This window comes from Euwallacea similis, chromosome 5 (assembly GCF_039881205.1).
Source record: "Euwallacea similis isolate ESF13 chromosome 5, ESF131.1, whole genome shotgun sequence".
Lineage (NCBI taxonomy): Eukaryota > Metazoa > Arthropoda > Insecta > Coleoptera > Curculionidae > Euwallacea > Euwallacea similis.
In genome coordinates this window covers 6666194-6686706 of record NC_089613.1, presented here as the reverse complement: position 1 = coordinate 6686706, position 20513 = coordinate 6666194, and the positions used below count along the sequence as shown (strand labels likewise).

The following is a 20513-nucleotide window of genomic DNA, read 5'->3' as shown; positions in this document are numbered from 1 at the left end:
CTTGTTCATTATCATGCTCACTATGATTTCAATATCATGCAATATTTTGATACACAAGAACACGACGTTTACATTACTTTTTTCCTGTTTGGCAAAACCAACTTAGATAATGATGTAACGCAAAATCGCAACGTGTTTCAAACAGAATTACAATTGAATTTTTTACTCTCGAATAAATGAAGTTATCTCTTTATCCATCTATCTATTCATGATCTTAAACTGCATGTTGCGTGTTTGCACATTTGTTCACTAGTGTGAGAATGCAGCTCACGCAGTGCGTGTCGCGCATAACTTCAATAGCATTCAATCGAGCCAAAGAAGATTTAAAAACCGTACAAGAAGTGGAAAAATGCATTTTCTGACATGCACGTTCAAGCCATGCAAAGCATCTTCCTCACTTTAAAGAGAAATCAATGGAGTAGGTACTGGGGGATGAGGGCTTAATTAGGGCAATTAATAATCCCGACCACTGAGGAAATTAATGAACTACAACCGGAGCACATGCTTAAGTTAATTTGTGAGTTTGTTGGTAAAACCAGATCGAAATGAGCGATTAAATGCCTCCTCGGAGTTACTTCGGACCCCATAAATTTCGGACTGACACCTAAATTTGTCTGACCACCAGACACCGGTCCTACCGGCCGAAAACGCATAAATCCACCGGGTAGGTAGCGAAACATAAAATTACTTAAAATCATCATTCCAATCGGGTATTTATATGTACGTTGATAGAGCTACATTTGTTCAAAAATTTGTTTGGCTCACGGTGAAAATAGCTTTGATTGGGTTGGCCTCAAGCCAACCGTGTGTTGATTAAACACACCGAAGCTTGATTTGTTGCAATTAACACCTAATATTTACCCTCGGGTTTACGGTATAATGACAAGTAAAAAATCTACTGTAGCTCAGCTGGTGGCCTGAAATAACCACTTAAGCACTGGTCAAAAGGCTAGTTGTGGTAGCGTCCATTGTTGCCGCTTTTACAGGCCATGTACCGGTCATATAAATTACACGCGGAATAATATATCGACGGCAGCCAATAGTAACAACCCGCAAATAGAAAATACATAAAATTAGAGCGACGAACAAGTATAGAAAATTATTGCCGTAAAGAGCTTGAGGACCACCCGGATTGAGGCCACCAGTTACCCTGGACACACCCACGCACACCACTAAATCTGTTATAAACTATGCGCAAGGAAATCACTTCCATCCGTGGGACTTTTGCTTATGCACAAACCCGTCTTAGGAAGAAAGGAAAGTATTAAACCAGTGTTGAAAATGCGAAATTTGCTTCATTTTCTCTATCAATTTGTTGCAAATATAAGGCCGCTAATAATATCGGTGTTGGTCGATCTATTCACTAGTGCCATCAAGAGAACCATGAAATCTTGTTTATATTGCTGCAACCAGACAAGAGTACTTTTTAATTTTTATGCTTTTTCTTATATTCCTTTGGGTTTTACTTTATGTTTTATTATTTCGTTTTTTTTACTATTTTTTTACATAATTTTTTATCTTCAATGAAATATTTTTATTGTTTCTATTTATTAATCGCCGGAGATCTCGAAAGCCAAAAAATCTAGATTTGAATGTTAAAAACCAGCCTGGTCAATAGATTCATTAGCATCAGTTGCAGTTAGAAAAATCTTAACTAGTATGAAATGCATGAATTGCTAATTGCACTGGTATTGGTTGAGTGAGTAATTTAATCAGCACTAGCTGCAACTTCCTTTAGCCTAAAAGAAACGTTCTAGATTAATCTAAAAGAATAATTAGGGAGTTACAATTTTTTTAACTTGGTTTGATTTTTAGACAGATACGTTGTAATCACGGACTTGACTTGCTACTCTAGTCCAAAAGTAAGGACTTAAAAGGCGAATTCAATTCATATTTCCAGTACATTTAAGGAATACATCTATAGGTTCCTCCATCGACTAAAAATAAATCTTCTAGATTCTTTCATTAGAGAACTGTGAATTTTGTAATTTCACTGAATCGCCAAGAACAGTTAGTGAGGCACAAAAATGCATTGATATTTTTATCCAAAATCGGGGACTTAAGCTAAAATTATCAGTACATTAAGGGTACATAAAGTGCTTCCCTCAGCCTAAAAGGAACTTTCTACACACTTCCATTAGGGAGATGCACATTTTTAAATTTGGTAAATTCTTGGAATTAAAAAAAATAATATACGGTAATTGACAGAAACTTTCTTAATATCCTGACTCTAATTTGCCTTTAACAAATTCCAAAAATATATAGAAAATCTAGTGAAATCTTCCAACATACTTGTTTCCATTGAGAAATTGTCCATTAAGAAATTATTTAAAATTCGCATTTTTCTGCGACAAACTTCAGTACTAATGAAACGTCTAACCGAAACTAACCTGCCCATTCTTGTCCATTTCGTTGTTGGTTAACTTCACCTTCTCAAACGATACGACCTGCTTGCGCAGCTGCTCTCCCGAGTATGGTGAATCAGGATGGGCATATATCCTACATGGAGCTGGAGGATCCGCTTTTCCTGCTACCAACCAGGAAGACCTATGGTACGCATATCGATACCTCTTATTGTCCACTGGGACAATATCCAGGAGGACCGCGTACCTTTGATCTGGTCTGATGCCAGTAAAGGACACTCTCACTGTCGGGAACATACGTCTGTAATAAAGAAAAGATTACTTAGCACCTGTAGGGGACAAATTGATCAGCAGTAATCTTGTCATGGGTCAGCTGGGGTTAATATGGCCCTAATGGTAATGGGTACAATCAACGCACGACATATGTTCGCTTGCAATAGACCAGGAGGAGCTTGTTTTATGGTCGGGCTTGCTGGTCTTCTTGCATATTATTATACCGCACTTGGTTCTCAACATCGGCATCAAATTAAAGTATTTGTTAAAAGTAATTAAGGTAAACAAGGTAAAACCTTTGTATGTGAGAATACATCACTTGAATTAGGAAACTTTGAGCTAGAGAATATGAGTAGATTTCTTGAGATTTTCTTAGGATATGCCACTCACTTTAATAATGATTTAACACCACTAAGATTTACGTATAAATCAGAGATTTATCTAACTGATTTTACTTAAATCAGTGGCGTTCCTATAGAATGATTTAAAAATTTATGAAAAAAGTCAGAGGGCATTTATTATTCAAAACTGTATTTTTTAAATATTTTTAGGAAATCTCGAAAACTATATACACTCCTAACTTTAATGAAAGATTAACGTTGGAGTTTACAAAAATAAGTAGCGGTCCTAAAGAGAAAAGATTTGAAAATTGATGAAAATTTAAATAAAAATAGTTTAGCTCTCAACCCTCTCGCTTTTGGAAATTTCAGATATCTCGCAGATGAGGTACACTACTGTGTTTAATAAGAGTTTCACATCATTATGATTCTCCTACAAAAATGAGATTTGTGGCGTGTGGCATTGGCGTTCACACAGAGAAGCTTTAAAATGAACAATAAATTGAAGTGTGAATAAAAAAGAGCCATAAGATCACTTCAAAATTGCATTAAAATTGCCTTAAAAATTCTTCATGATTTGAATCTTGATGAATTCGGATTTCTAGCCACCCCTTGACAAAAAAATCCTTAAAGGTCCCCAAAAACAGATCTCAAAAGGGCATTTAATGCCGTCCAAAAATATTAAAGTATAATCCAAAAAACAAAAATTGGATTGAAAATCAAAAAAATTATATTTAGAGGGAAACCGCTGATATCAGATGTCACTAAAAGTTACTAAATTAAAACCGCTAGTAAGTCTTAATATTTCTTCAAAATTGGCATGTGCATGTCCTTTAATAGCATGTAAAGAGTCAAGTTTTCTTAAAGAATATTGGTACAGCATTTAATTAACTAAAAATATATTTTAAGGCCTTTCAAGAATTGATGATGTGTTGACTTCAAGTAAAAATTCGAAAAATGTGAAAGCTGTATTCCGATTTCTATCGTACCGTTTCTGTCTATGCATGAAAAGTCTTTGACATGGTATTGCCGCTCTAAGTTGCATCAGCTGTCTAGCACAATTTCCCACATCTGTGATTGCTGGCATGGTATTATTAATGCCCGAAATGGAAGTATTTCTTCATGGGTGTCAGTCAACGCCTAGACAAGTTGGAAAATGAATAAAGCTCGTCCTTTTTTTTGGGGCAGAAAAGGGCTTTGCTCACGCGATCCGAGGCGGCAAAGGAAACCAAAATTACAGGCTGTCGCCTCGGAATGAAGGTAATTTGGGCATTTTAACACCACGTATTTTCGGAACGTGCATTAACAACCGGAGGAAAACGAGTTTTGGGCGCGTTTACGCCGTCAACTTTGTGCCTTATTTCGGTTTCAACGCCCCGCCTAATGGTTCACGGCCCAGAAGGTCGCATACCTACATTGTTTGAGCAACATTAGCATATTTCATTTGAGTTATTAATTATGGACTGTAAACGAATTCCGAGTTAACAGCGTTGTTGGTTGTTTTCATAATTTGTTTCGCCGGAAGTAGAAATAAGGCCCGTAATGGGAAAGTCGCGTATTCCTAATTAGCAATCTATTGCATACGGACGTTTCCGAAAACCGCTGCATCATCGGCTTTTAATGCATTTTTACTGGCTTATTATAAGGCTGTTAGCCGGGGCACCGAGGAGCCACTCATCAACACGCAACCGACGGTTATTATTCTCCAAACTTTGCGGAAACTCCCTTCGTTGGCTCCTAGAAAAACTCCCCTTTTAGAAACTTAAACAGACAATTAAATTCCGCAATAAATAACCCCGTAACAACTTATTTATTTAAAATAGCTAGGTATTTAATTACCACTATAACAACTACTAAATTAACTTGTTCTTCAGCTCTAATCATCAAGCCCATTGATAGAAGTGTCTAATTATAAATACCCGTTTGATTGCATGCAATAATTTAGTCCGTTTAATAACAAGTTATTCGCACCTAGCTTACAATAATAGTTAATTATTTCTGCCTTAATTAGTGGAAGGTAAGCCTCGAGGAACGAACTTGCTAATCTTGCTCGTTCTCTTGGTGAAAAAAAGAACACGCAATTAAAAGTGGACAAGCTCGAGTAAACTAAAATGTACAACATGTTGCGTCAAAATAAATTTGGGATATGGGAAAAACAGCCAAAAATTCCACTGAGAAATTGTGAGTCGCTGGGGAGAACCTAGGAGGAGTACGTCTCTGAGAACACGCACTTCAACTCTTCAACAACTCTTCAAATATCTGGAAAACTGATGAAAATTAGTGGGGCATGTTTGAGTTCAAACGAAGCATATGATTAGTGCTATTCGGAAATCGAATAATATACTGTGTGTTCCACGAGGAAAAATGGAATTTTAGCACTAAAACAAAAAAAGACCAATACCAGTTCAGCATTTACTAGATGTTTGAATTTCTTGAGAAATGTACACTACTGATTTTTTCATGTAAAATTGCTTTAAATTTCCCTATATCCAAAATTGCAATACCTATTGGGAAGATTCGCTTATACGCCAATGAATACATTTCTCAAACTGATTTATGACATCCTTGTCCCCGTCTGCCTTGATCCAAATTGTACTTTTTTATTTACGTGTGTGTAGATGACTCAAGTAATCGACCACCATATCTGAATTCTGTATCTCCGTTTAGTGCTTACACTTCAAGTATGCAAAATGGCGGAACATTTGACAGCTGTCAATTTCGAAACGAACTCTGTCACCACCTTGGAATGTTGCCAAATTATTCGAGTCGGCTTTGATTCAAATTATTCATTATACGTTCTCGTTTAAAGCGTACCGCCACATTTAACGTTCATGTATCAAAATTTCATTAATCTTCGCTTGTGACACGTTTACCCGCCGATAATAATCCAGAAATTCGAGATAATTGCATCGCTTTAAGTCGCTATAATTATTTTTATTCGCTTAATTAATAGTTTCGCTACGAGGCCCCCAGGATATTGTTTAGTTGTATCTGGGTACATTAATCAAACCGGCAGACAGCTTAAATGCCCCCGGCAAAAACGCGATTACATTCAATCATTCGCACTCATTTCGACAGTAGTGAGGTTCAAGGTAGATGGCGGCACTGGCATTGACAGAAGACGCGTGTGGCATTGACAGAAGACGCGTGTGGCATTGACGTACATCACTCGTCAAATGCAAATCTCTGCTGACCTGTTGTTTCTACGCTTCGTTTGATAGCACCACCGACAAAAAGTATAACCATATAAGATGCTGCCAGACTATAAATTCTGCTCCGATATGATCCTAAAAGACCCGAAACTCGAGGATATCGAATAATCTAGGATTCGATGGCAGTGTTGCCATTGAGACATGATGCGTGATATTGACATGTGTCACTCATCAATGACGTCATGTCATGTCTCGGTTGACCTACATGCGCTGCGATATTTCGCGCATTTGTCCGGTTTTATCGGCTACAAATCGGTGGACATTATTTGCACATCGTATGATACCAACGGGCCGAAAATAATGACGGCAGTTCGCGCGTTGCCATTATCATGGAATTATCGTTTCAGTTGCGACCGCCGCCTCATTAATTATCGGTGGGGGGTAAATTGGTGACAGGAGGGGGGCGGGAGTGGCGGCGGTAGGGGGCGGCAGCGCGAAGAGGCGTGGTAGCATCTGCCGCCCCATCGATCGGCGCGAGTCGCCGACCGGGGGATGGGGATGATGCTCTTTGGTTAAATTCAGAAAGGGCAATACGGTTTAATGCAGTTTAATTGTTGCTCAGAAGAAGATTATTAAAAGCTCGTTTTCTTCGTTTCGTGTACACACACACACATATAAAGCCATTAAAGCAGTAAACCGTCCATGTGTATTATAACGACGATAATTCAGTGAAGAGGCGAGTTCTAGTCTTCCGGCTTCACATAACCGTAACTCGGCGAGGTTTCCGTCTTTCAGATGGCAACGATGATAAATCGGTATCATCGGATTATATCTAGTAATTTTCAGATATCAGGCATATATCATGCGGGGAAATGCTTTTGACAAATAACGTACCATGTTCCGAGGGCCTTATCTGTTCATCTCTTATAAATGACCCGTTTAAATGGTCAAATGGGCTCTGATGCACCGGTTTTTCGAATGGCGGCAGACCGAGTTATTAATTTTTTGTATATAAGTAAAGTAGGTAGATAGAAGCGTATGGGTGATCTGCATGAAAACCTCTGAAATGAAGAAATTATTTTATAACCCTTCCAGTCACCAATTATTTTCTAACGCCCCTTTACAAAGTCCAAGTGACAATTACATTTTTGAACAAATCACTTAGTTTGTCCCATAGATTTTAATTTTATAATATATGACACGCCGCTGTTCACTTCTAAATTTATTTAAAAAATCAAAGTTTAAAGAAAAAGCTCTACGCTACAAAACTACATAAAAGTAATTGGCCTCACATGTCTACTGCAAAAGATATTTTCAAAAATGTTCTTTCAAGCATTAGTACTCGTCAGGATTTCTGCCTCTCACGCCGCTGTTTATTATTGATTTTCATACAACATTTCAAAATCTAAAGAGAGTTCTGCGCTATAAACACTAAATTCTTTTCTGAAGGCTTTGCTTCCCCAGATTCCTGTCAAGCACGTCTCTGTTTATTTCCGAATAAACTTGAACGACTCAAAACTTAAAGAGAAACTGTTGCTCTTCGGAACTACATAAAGGTCATTGGCGTGGGGTAATCGTGAAATTTCAAACGGGCTAAAAAATGTTTGTAGAACTAAACAATATCATTTGAAATGCCGTTGGAATGGAAAAAATCTTCTAAAAACTAAAAAAAATAACATTTTAAAGGTTTAGTACACGCCCATTCAAAGTGATGTATGCAAACGCAGATAAAAAAAGCATTAAATGCGTGGTTTTAAAAAATTGAAAACAGCGCTTGAGGGTATGCCCCTGGTTTTATTCGCAACTCCTGAAAACCCAGTGGCAAACTTCAAGTAGCAGCGCATGAATTTGAATGGTACTTCCAAATAAATAACCAATAATATGCAATTGAAAACCTCAACTATATTTAAAGTTTAAGTGCCACATTACAAATTACTCATCATGGCTGATAAGCCATAATAATAAACATAGTTGCATTGAAATACGACTACATTCTCGCTTTCAATTTCCTCAATCTCGAAATTTTCCACTAATAAACAGGCACTTTCCCTGAGGTTATCGAAAAGGAGGTGTGTTCTACACTCACACGTTTACATAAATTGATAGATAAGACCGTTAAAAAGCGAAAAACACCTCGTTTAATTTCCGACTTGAACTTTTCGACTAAGATCATAGACCGATATGTTTTACGACCCATAAAACTTTACTAAAAATCAACGCTTTCATTGCTAAGATAAGGGAGGAATTGGCGAGCTTTGATAGTTAAAACTGTATTGACACAACCTACACAACATACTGCCCGCTTAAATATCTCGGAACTTGGTAGAGTCCGGACAATGAAAAACAAAAAATTGGAATTGAATGTGGCTCCGTGTGAATTGTGTGACATTGTGCCACTTCGTTACCACTATTGTGTCCTTCTTACATCTGTCCTCCCATTTCTGTTCCATTTATTTACATTTCAACCATAATCAGCGAACCCACACATTCTGTCGTTACCGACTTTTGAAATATTGTCCTGGGTTTGATACCCATTATTGCGCCCCATTGTTGGGCAGTAACGTTATAGGTTGGAAAGTATTGTATTCTTGTTAACAAACCGCTTTCATTTTATACAAATTTTGACAGTGACTTTTAAGCAACGTCAATATAACGTGGCAACATAGTTCTGCAATATACAACGTCGATAAGACGACGTCGCATTTACATCAGTCACAGGGAGCATTCTACACCAATAAAAAATTCCATAAAGAGGTTAATTATAGATCAAGTTTATGCTGGAGAAGCCTCTGGAGGCGTTGGATATGCGTTCTGTGCCAGACGTTTTCATTTGGGAAAGATATTTCTCAGAATTTCGTTAATTTTCACTGTGCTGTGCATTTTCTTTAGAGGTACTGCCGCCTGGGAAATAAGGTAAAAAAAATTTTTAAATAGTCACATTAGTGTGGTTTTTATTGGAAACAAGGTCAGAGAGAGCATTTTCCTCTCTCCTTCATAAGATTCACACATTCATCTCTCCTTTTTGAATCCTAAATTGGAGTTTTTGGACAAATTTAGAGTGCGTTTCATAGCATTCATCATGATAATCAAGAATTTTTACATATTTTTAAAAAGTTATTTGGGCCACTTCAATGCAATTTATAGCGCTCGACGTGCAAGAGGGCACCTAATTTCAGATTTTTACAATTCTTTCATGAAATTTTTCCCTTTTTATTTACTCGATTATTAGATTTTTGACTCCAAAGGCACATCCGGCTACAGTTAGCAGCAAATTTTATAAACAATATGATGCAAATCCCTGCCACATATCTGATTTTTGGCAATTAAATATAACCTAACGAAACTAAAATTGAATATACCCCTTTTTGAGTGGAGAAAAAGACATCTACGTCAATGGAATTTGTACCGAGAGGTATTAGTCGCCATGTCGCTGCATTTACAAGAAAATATCGAATGCATTTTTTAACTTTTTTCGACATTTAGTGGCGTATCAACAAAATTGTAATTTTAAGGAAAAAGTATATGAAAGTTTGCGGTTTACTATACGCAGCGGTGTACCCACCTTAGAAGATATCATATTTAGTAGAAGCCAGAATATTGAAAAATTCCCTCTTTTTTACTACTCTTTTTACCATTTCCTCTTTTGAAATCCCGCAGCAAATTGATAAAAACTGCCTTCGCTCTGTCATCAATCAAACGTTGAGGAACTTCTCTTACAAAGGATGTGTATTTCGATACGCGGGGTCATTTGTGTGGTCCATTAACAGCCATAAGCTCCATTGATGGCTTAAGTGTTGTGTTTCGAACGCCTCCGAAATAGACGCTCCATTATATGGGTTTTTGGCTTCCGAAGTGGTGTGGTTAGTGTTAAATGCGATGCCTAATTACAATGCGGTCATTAATCTAAAGTCAAGCAACCAGCTGACACCCATCTGCTCCTGCAATACCCCGTGAAACAAAGGGATAGGCACCTCTTCGGCTTTAACATTATAACTTGGGTTTATTGTCCATCATACATCATATTAACAACCGGACGCATAAAATAGGGAATGTCTTTTGCGGAATTCACATTTGCATAATGTTTGCCAAATTAGCGGCTTAATTGCCCTTGGTAATTACTTAACTGCTCGTTAAACGTTTATTAATATAGGGACCTACTTCCAAACACCTCTGTTCAATAAAATGTGGTATTGAGGAATCTTGTGTAATAAAGGCCTATTAAGTGCTTAAATGCGGAATGGGAAATTACGCACGTTCTCTCCCGGCAAAATGGTCAAAAATAGGTTTTGCCCCCGAAGTAAATGACTTAATAACGCAGTGAGAACCATTCCGGCCACCTGATTCTCAATGAAAGTGGCATCAGCACCCAAAAACCTATTAAATTGTAATTTGCCTTCCTATCTGATTCGAAAATCTTCCCCGGTAGATTTACGAAGCACCGTGTTTATACAAGGAAACGTTTACAGGTGCTCCGACAACCGAATTTAATGTGCCGATGATAAAGCTATCTGGAGGCTCTTGTTTTGTTTTTCTTGGGCTTTTTGTCCAGATAAGACCGAAATTAATTGAAGCCTGAAAATGGATTGTCAAAGGATGGGGGGGGGGGGGGGGGGGGAGTAGAATTGCTCTATTTCTGTAGAGGAAATGAGATAACAGTACGTGTAGTTCCTAGAATGTACGCCTCTATAGTTCCGAGACTATACGTCTCTGTAGTTCCAGATCTATACGTCTCTGTAGTTCCAGACCTATACGTCTCTGTAGTTCCAGAACTATACGTCTCTGTAGTTCAAAACCAATGACTATAGTAACTTTAACGTAAACAAAACATAAATGTTCATTTCGCCATTGTCACTTAAAAACTCCTGCAAATTATCACTTAAGTGGCTAAAACGCAGCTCAATGGTGCTTCAAATAAAAGATTCAGCTTTTTGAATTATTGTGAAGAAATCACCGAAAGAGTAGAATGTCTCCAAAACTAAATCTCAAGTTTCACATATCATTCCATCACTAATCAGTCATTTGGACAATATGATTAGAAAGTCAACAGAGGCGTACTGGAGGGTGGGATGAACGACACAAATAAGCGACAATTCAACCAAATTTGAAAACATGTTTAGTTGAAAAAATTGTACTGCGGTTGTAAACTACTTATACCACAGACATTAACGAATTCCTATACCTCCACATTCTCTCTTCAAGAGGAGAGTTTGACTAGAGCCTCAACAGAGGCGTGCTGGAGAGGAGAATAGAGTAGAGAAATAACACTGAATTCATTTGATGTATCAGTGAGTGTATTCGTATTAGATTCCTACAATTGCGAGAGTTGTAAAGAAGTCTCTTGACTCATCAAATTTCAGAACCGATGCAGCTTTCACAAGGAAGTTCTCACCTCCTCCTAAAGGCGAGTTCACACGCCACGTTTCGATTTTTCACTTATTCATCGCGGTTTTTTTTCATGAAAAATTGAATTAAACCACTCCACCTACGGTTGATGTATCGCTGAAAACAATTACTGCCATTACCACGACGGCGTTTAAGTGTAAACATAACTTTAGGTTTAACAAATGTCGCCGTTGGTTAATGGTTGCTTCGCATGTCCCCGGGTGTCCTCCATCTCTTTCTGACACAAAGCGATAACCATAGGCGCATCCTGTCTTTTTTTCTCCTCATTTATTACAATACACAGATAGGTGTTTTTGTTAACACCTCCGTCGGACACAGGAGCCACTTGGAAACGCATTATGGCACTTTTAGGTCCCCAAAAAAAGGACCTAATGGTAATTACGGTTTGGTTCTGGCGTCGCCTATACAATCACCAGAAAGTTTCATTGTTTGCTTTCTGATTACAGTCATTTTCACGTAAACTTCTGCTCGATTTCTACATGCGTCTTTAATTTGTTATGGACTATGGGACTAATTTAAGTGTCATTGATACCGCCCATGATAATCCATCAACTCTAGAAAGGAACTCTTAAACGCCTCTATGAATAATGAAAATAAGAGAAAACTCAATTACCTGCTCATAAACTTGATAAGTAGCTTTCTCTTCAAGTTTCTCAGAGTTTCAAATTCAAATTCGATCAATGATTTGAAGAATTTGATTCAGAACAGAGGCGTGCTAGACGGCGAATAGAAAAGGGAATATATCCAGAGTTCACGCAAATTTTAAAATATGTCTGAGAAAAACTTATTGTAATTGTACACAGTCTATGCCAGCGACAATAATAGAGTCCTGTACCACCACATTCCCTCTTCAATCCGTGAATTGGAAATTTTATTAGAGCCTCAAAAGAGGCGTGCTGAAGGGGAGAATGGTGAAGATAAATAAACCGCAATTTAAGTAACTTTGGAAATAGGTCTAATTTTAAAAAATCTTAATGTGACTGTAGAGAACCTACGGCACTGACACTAATTTTTTCCTTTATTTCAGCATTATCTCATTAACCAGTAGTTTGGAGAATTAATTAGAAACTCAACAGAACTAGACTAGAGGGGAGAATGGAGGAGAGAAATGAAGGGGATAGGAGCAAATTTGGAAACTCTTAAAGGCCTCTTTAAATAATAAAAATAAGAAAAGATTTCACTTGAATCTGTAAATTTTAAAAAATCAAATAATATGCAGGATATTCTATATGGAAAAATAGGTAGAATTAACTTGGAAATTGATGATAATAGATATACAAAACTGTGTCGATTCCCTGTGACAGGTAAAATATATTTAATAATATACATGGTGTTCTAAATATATTTTTAAAGTCAACCAACAGATTTTCCAACTAAAATCAACAAAGGTTTAAACATCCTGGACAAACCTTTCCTGTCTCTAATACGACTGTGATTTGCACTTTCCATTGACTCTAGGGCGGGGAAGAAATGAACGACCTGTCATCGAAACCCATTTAAGTCCCGATTTCATGCATTCTTGTAGGTCGGACAGCAGCTCAAAAACGACTCGAATTTCTCTTTTTACGACCATTGGGTCTTCCAACCACGACATTGACAATATTTATGTTAAAGTGCTATAAAAGGTGATCCACGTCCGTCGTTTTCAGTCGTAAAGTGACGCACTTGCAGAATTCTTGCGCCACCCACCAGGTCCACGTTGAAGGCCCAGTGATTTATTGGGCGCCCCCCCCCCGTTAAAGGCCTTTGTCCACTGTTTATTTTACTCTTTCCACTATTCACCAATTGTCCAAGGTGGTTTCGTCTGAAAGCAATACCCATCGGACTTTATTGCCGTTCAGAATCGACCATAAGTGCGTTTGGCAGCCTTGAATTGCAGTGTTTTGACAAGGACGGTTTTCGAGAAGGTTTTTTTTGGAGTTTATGGTGGATTATCGAGATTTTTTTTGTGAGAGAAATTTCAGTATTATTTTGAGCAGATTAGAGGTGAAGAATATGTCGTTTTAAAAGTTGCAAAATTACAATTACTTTTGGAGATATGGAAAATAAACTAAAATTCGTAAAAAACGTTTTTATTTCTTCATCAGCTTATGTGACGAAGTAACCCAAAACGATTGACACTTCATCATTGCAACTTTTTCTCTTGTGCAACACGGTGAGCTTATGTGTGAAATCCCACGTTTCGATTTTCGACAAACATCATCAGCTTTGTTTTTTCTTACGGGTGCCATCTTGAATTTTCACGTTTTTTAATTTAGCTTTTTTCCTGACTACGATGACGTATCACATGTTGATTTTCATGACATTCAATCAGCTCTTTCATAATTCGCCATAAATAATAATTAAACGGGGACAGATCTAGTGGCCACGCCATTTAACATGCCTTCCTAATATTTCTGTGGAGTCCTTATTTAATTTGTTGTAATTTTCAACATTTAAAAGGCCACAATTCTTTAAAAATAAATTTAAAAAAGTTCCTTGCCTGACTTTTGAGACCTAGGCGTATACTAAAAGTTCCCAGAGCTGAAGGAAAAACGAGTTAATTAAGGACTGCTCAGTTGCACGCTAACCCGAGCTAATCTACAATTTACTTGATCTGAACCAAATTCATAAATCCCCGTTCAATTTACCTCGACCACTTGTTCGACGAAGTTAATTTTAACAAGCTCATCCACCAATCGAAGATAAGCGGTAATAAACTAAATCATCCTGAATTAAGTTGGACAATAATCGAGAGGGAGAACACGAGGGGGAAGTCAACTCACCCTCGCCTTCCCTTTCCATGGAATAACATCTCGATTTCGGCCTTAACTCCGTAATTATTGATTGTATACAGGGTCTGTAATGTATATTCGATATGCGCAATTTCAGGGTGATTTTCACACCCTCCCTCGTTTATTCCGCACCGGCTTTCGCAATTATTGTTATTTCCTCGAGGGTTAAGGGCGGAAGCACTCACCCCGAAGGGAATCAATTATTATCGAGGCCTTGTTGTAACTCTTTTCAACGCAAATTGATTCTTGTGTATATTCATTGGTCTATGAGGGCGATGATTTGGGCAATGCACACGGTCTAGATCTAAATATTTAAAGTTAAATAAATGCAGGATACGTTGAAATCCAATTAAATCGGTAGATCACAAGTGAAAACCGTTCCATAAACATTGGGCGAACGTAAAGCTTTCATGGAGCGCAGTTCCAAACCCGAAATGCCCTAAGGCCCATGAGAAATTAACGTTTTGGCTGTCAGGTCTAAAGGATCATAGTTTATTTTATGTTTTTCCACAAAATATAATCACCTGCATTTGGGAGTAAAGAAGATTTTAATCTCTTGTTTCCCGGTCATTTTATCATACGAAACACACTTTGAAGATCCTTTAGAAGCGAATAAGTGGGAACGTATCAACAGACAAATGAAACGAACATGTTTTGCTGAATTTTCTGATTTTTTGAGCAGTTTTTGGTACAATTCCGGAAACCAGCATTCTTCAATAGTCTCTAGAGAATCATTTCCTTCTAAGACGATATTCAAGGAATTTTTGAATAGTTTCTGAAGACTTTATATCCTTAATTTATGTGTCTCAACAGATCATCACAATCAATCCTTCCGAGAATTTTAAAAACCCTCTGAAAACATACAAAATCTTCACAAAATTAAAATTCTTTCTCTCTATCTTTCTCCCTGTCTCTTTTTCTCTGTATCATTTTCTCTCTTTTCGTCTTTGTCCCACCTTCTTTCTCTCTCGGTCTCTCTAACAAGATAAAAAGACAAGAGCGATGCCTCCCATCCTAAGACAGCTGGCCACATAAGCACACCCAAATTCAATGAAATTGTCCTTCTGGAAGTTCACCTTGACCATAAATAAAGACGGCAACACGTCCGTTTGGGGAAGAAGAAGGGAAAGCGAAAGGCAATTTGTCCGGGCTTTACAAGGGGAAAATCAATGAACAGAAGTGTATAAATCCGCCTAGACTTCAGCTTAAGGAATAGATTTACTGGAAATTTCGAGTCTCTGGAAAAGTCCGCAGAACCGGACTAGGTACACATTGACTTGGAGATGAACGCATACATGATGACGCAACTGTAGTGTCATGATCCTCACATCGAAAGTGAAATTTTTAGCAACACTGATTGCTCAAGAAATTCCGTAATCAACGCCGTTAAAAATTTCATTTTCACTCGAACATGTCTCGATAAAATCAAAGCTTATGTGGGGATGGCGAATTTCATTTATTACGTCATCAGGTATGCGGAGCTAAGTCCAATTCTGTGCACTTAATTTAGAGGGCGCAGATCTTTCTAAATCACCGCAACCGGTTGAAGGGGGCGAATCAATGTCCCAACAACCCCATTACAAGCAAAAATTGAGGGGGGAATGATGCTGTTTCAATTAAGTGGGGCTGTTTAATTTTCTGGATATTAATTAGAGATGTGCTGCCGTATCGATCTGGACAGGAAAATGGCGGTCGCTGAGTCCTATAAACGTAAATCAAGCCCGCTTTTACCTAATTAAAGGCCGAAATAATTTATCTACGCATAGAGATAATAATTCGCGTATATGGGACGATAATGGTATCCCGGCACGATTAATGTCCCATATCCACTTGGAATAACGGAAATTAACGGCCGAGGTAATTATTTATGGAAAGTTTTACTTTTCCCTCCCTGGAGAACGCCGTTTTGATCAAAAATCCGAAGTTGTTGCAGGGCAATTTGCATAGGAATGTAGAGCTTAGTCATTTATTAACAAAAACCGTTATAATTGCGTACCGATTTGCTCAAGATAACTGTGTACAAAGTGGGCAAATTTCGATGTTTATGTAGGAAATCTCAGTAATTGTAGGAGATTGTTATTGCCGCGAATTCCTATATAAATATCGAAATTTACCCGCCCTGCACATATCATTTATTTCAAGTAGGAATTTGCGGCGTGAAAATAATGCTCATTAAGCATCTGAAAGTACCACTTTCACTCATAATATAGAAAAAACTCACCTCCCAGTCTTGGTAATGATCATCTCAGTTCCCAAATCGTGAAACTTATCCCACAGGTCTTTGGTTTCAAGGTGGCATTCGACGCTTAATAGTTCCTCACAGTTACAAAGAATTTTAGTCTTTTTTGAAGCTTTTTCCGGCACGATATCCGGACTTTCCCGATCAAGATCGGCAGGACATTCCGATCCGCAATCGGACATTGACGGAGAATGTCGGCGAGGCTTCGGTTTTGGCGTTCGGGCCGAATCGGTATCCGAGCATTCCTCCACGTCCACCTCAATTTCGTCGTCTTCCAATACTTCCTCGTCGTCCAAAGATAAACCACCTGAAGAGAAGACTTTAGTTAGATGTAGATTTTAAAACCTCCATTGTGAGCTGTAAAAAATGTGGAATTTCTAGTGGAGTATGAATGAGAGAATAATTAATCTGGAAAGAAAGATTTGTTCAGGTTAGTCTACCACGAAATCTAAAAACCTTATTTCACCAAAAATATTGAATAAAGCGGAAAATATCTATGTTTGTAAAATGTGTCTAAAATTACATGCAAATGTGCAGTGTGTTGGGATCCTAAGGCGGGAAATTTAAATTTAAATGTAGAGATTTGGATTTAAATTTCCCACCTTAGGTGGCGTTAGTATCTTCTGGATAAATAATAATCCAGTAAGCTACGTCACATCTCTCCTGTTCTCCAAATGACGGTTCAAATAAAGGGCGATATCCTTAAATTAAAACTGTGTCCCGTAGCAACGGACTGTCCAAAATTGCCTTAATTTTAAACTTAATACATTAATCCTATTGGGCCTGTCGTCCTTTTGTACATCTTTTCTATTCAGTTTTTGAATGGTTTTTGTCATGTAATACCAATTTGAGACAAAAAAAAGACTTGAAAAAAGAAATGAATTAAGACATAAATGAGTACACACGTTTTTTGCTCCACAACAAGAAAAACTTTGGTATTGACGATAAGTTTGCATTGCATTTATTAGTCATTTTCAAGTACCTTTTTGACCTATGTCGAGGCCCAGAAACGAGGTGGAAATATTGTAATTAAGCCCCTATAAGGAGGCAAATATTTGTGAAAACTCCTTTTTAATTAAATTGAGGCTTTTACTGAAAAGTTCAATTAAATATTATCTTCCTCTTTCCTGTTCATTTGGAAAAGAATAAAGTGTGAGAAAGACGGGCAACTAATTAATTAAAGGTTCGACCAAATTAAAAGTGACTTAACTTGTGATAGCAAAAAAAAACGATTTTGCAATGGTTTAAATGGCTTTAATAAGTAGTAAACTTACCCTGCTTTTATTCGCAGAAGTAACTTGCAGAGGTTTAGAAATAATTAAAAATTGACGTAATGTTATTGAAGATATTCAACTGAATTCTACCAACCTTAAGGAAGAAAATACTATGATTATTCATTCTTAGAAGGAATTTTTGTTGCAAAATAAGGCATTTTCTCACTCTATTATCAACGTCAACTATCAAATACGTCAATATTCTTCATTTTCATTCACTTTCACCTGCGATATTAAAGCGAGAGAAAGAGAATCTGACTTGGGAAATTAAAGAGAAAATGAATAATTAAAGTTAAGTAACGAGAAACTACTGGAATGTTAATTCATTTGTGCCTAACCTGAACTAACCTGTAAAAACTGTCTGCTTGAAATTTACAAGGTGTCATGGAGTCAATGAGGACAAAGTTATGATGTAAGATAGTTATCAAATTTCAGTCTTAAAAATCCGGATAATTTCCGAAAATACCAAGAAAAAACTGGAATTTACGATTTTCGTAGTTGTATTATAATTTCATAATTTTATTTTTGAATGAGATTACTTTTTTAGGGCACTTCCCGGTGGGGGGGTGCTCAAAAAAATACGGGCAACTTAATGTACTGATACTATTTTTCAACTGAAATTACGTTTCTCTAGGGCCCATATCAACTTACAATTTTTCTAATGCGGACCTGGATTTTGCATTACATAAATTACTTGTCTTTAACATGCAATAAGTTTTGATTTATGAAGGTCTGATTCAAATGTTCATCTTCAAGCAATATTACTATTAGAAAGAAAATACCACTAACGTCACAATTTCCGGCTTTTTCTAGAAATATTTAGAATTATAGAATTTTTAGAAACTGAAATTTGACCACCCAGCGTCAGTAGTGAATGAGTGATCTATGAGAACATTGAAAGAACAAAAGATATCTGCTCAAGTACGTCGGTTCTCATGCTCTCTGCAGCAAATATATTGAGTATTCGAATTTAAACATATTTTTACCGGAAACTACTCAAGCAATTGGATCTCTATTTTTTAAAATGCAACTGATGCTAAACGATTGTGGGTACAGGGTCTTTAAATAAAGCATTTTTGCCCAGTGCCCAACCGGTTTTCTTGATCAAGCATCAAGATCGTTCCTAATAACTAGATGATTCAGATTGCAACATTTTTCTCTTGAAATCCCTCCGAATTTCGGCACCATGAAGTAGGAAAAAATGACCATTCTAGATACTCACCATCACCGGGCACCCCATCACTCTTATCCGACGGACTGGCAGTCTTAGCCATAATGGCGGCAATAGAAAAGTCAGTGGCGCGCTGCGTTTTCCCCGTGGGCACCACCACCAATTCCTCGGGCATCGCGCCCAGCAACATCCCCCCCCGAATCACCGCACTGATCACCAAAAATAAACAAAAGACCAGCGGCTAACTCTCCACGAGAATCTACAACATAAATACGACGTAGCCGCTACGAGACTGACCTCCAGAATAGTGAAGCAGGAAGCACTGCTCGTCCAAAAGGGCGTGGTTTCGATGTAACTAGGTGGAGCTTGATGGCAGGCGGAGCTAGCTCTGGTGTGTGGTCTGGCATTCGTTTTGGTTGAGTGGAGCTATCAATCACGACCAGCTGCGGTAACGGTGGCGACACGGCATGTAGACAGGCACTTGATATCACTTTAGTAGCCCACCCACTCGGCGTTTAGTGACCAGGGGCTAGTCGGCCGCCATGGCCGATACTCCCCGCTCCCGAAAAGGTTAATTACCGGCCTCCATCTTATGTTTCGTGAAATTGTCAAGTTTGTAGTAAAAAGTCGGATTACTGCTTTGGTCGTTGGTTAAATATGTATTTCGAGCAAATTGGCTAGAGGAAAAGTATACGGCAATCAAATATGGATAATCCCGCTCTTTATGCACATTCCCCCTTGTCTGCGTAATACAGGGGAAGGTTGCAATATGATTAAAGCGAATTGAAACCTCCTCATTACGTTTGCTGGTAATAGGAAATTATAGTCCTGGAATTTCATGGTTTATTCTGTGTTTCGTGATGGGTTAAAACAAGTTTTATGTTATCTCTGAGGACCTATATATCAAAATATTCCCAACTCCATCTATATGAGCCAGAAAGTCTGCATATTTCAGTGTTCAAAAGGGTAACTGGCGTAATTGGCTGTTGAGCTCTCCTCACGTTCTGTGCGAAGTAGTACATGAATCAGTATGCGGTACAGGTGAGATCTCTAGTTAAATTTTACATATTTTTTAAATTTTGCTGAGCAGTTTTTAAGACTTTAAAGATTTAAATGGAAATGGATGAATATTTTTCCTTTTCAATGGAGCATCGCAATGAGATTTTTGGATTGAAAATGGCGACGTACTTAGACGCCCGGGAGCATTTAGCATGTCAAATTGGTCTTACCTCTTAAATGGAAGACCGCCATGTATTAGGACCCTTGTAACGTGAGATGTGTTATACGCTGGTGGATTTATAAGACGTAAAATATTATCACGACATCACTTCCTTCGATTTTGTCGTCATTGCTTGAGATACCAAAAAAGCCTGACAAAACTATAGCTAGCAAAACAACGTACATTTCCTCTAAATTGTGGGTTGAACCCTTAAGGGAACAATGCTAAAATGATTTTTGTGACGAATTCTTAAAATCACACCTTTATTAGTCTTCACTGAAAACTTTTGACTCACTTGAACTGAAAA

General features: G+C 37.7%; 1 protein-coding gene across 1 annotated transcript in view; it reads right to left on the bottom strand.

Annotated features, from left to right (window-relative positions):
• The window catches only part of LOC136409022 (T-box transcription factor TBX20-like), a 32615-nt gene extending 13338 nt beyond the window's left edge, over positions 1 to 19277 (bottom strand). The window contains exons 1-3 of the mRNA XM_066390296.1: positions 19039 to 19277; positions 16525 to 16849; positions 2391 to 2664 (exon numbers count right to left, since the gene is read on the bottom strand). Of these exons, the coding sequence (XP_066246393.1) occupies positions 2391 to 2664; positions 16525 to 16849; positions 19039 to 19177 (738 nt within the window). The 5' untranslated portion in view covers positions 19178 to 19277. The remainder of the gene's footprint in view (positions 1 to 2390; positions 2665 to 16524; positions 16850 to 19038) is intronic.
• Between the last annotated feature and the right edge of the window lie 1236 nt (positions 19278 to 20513).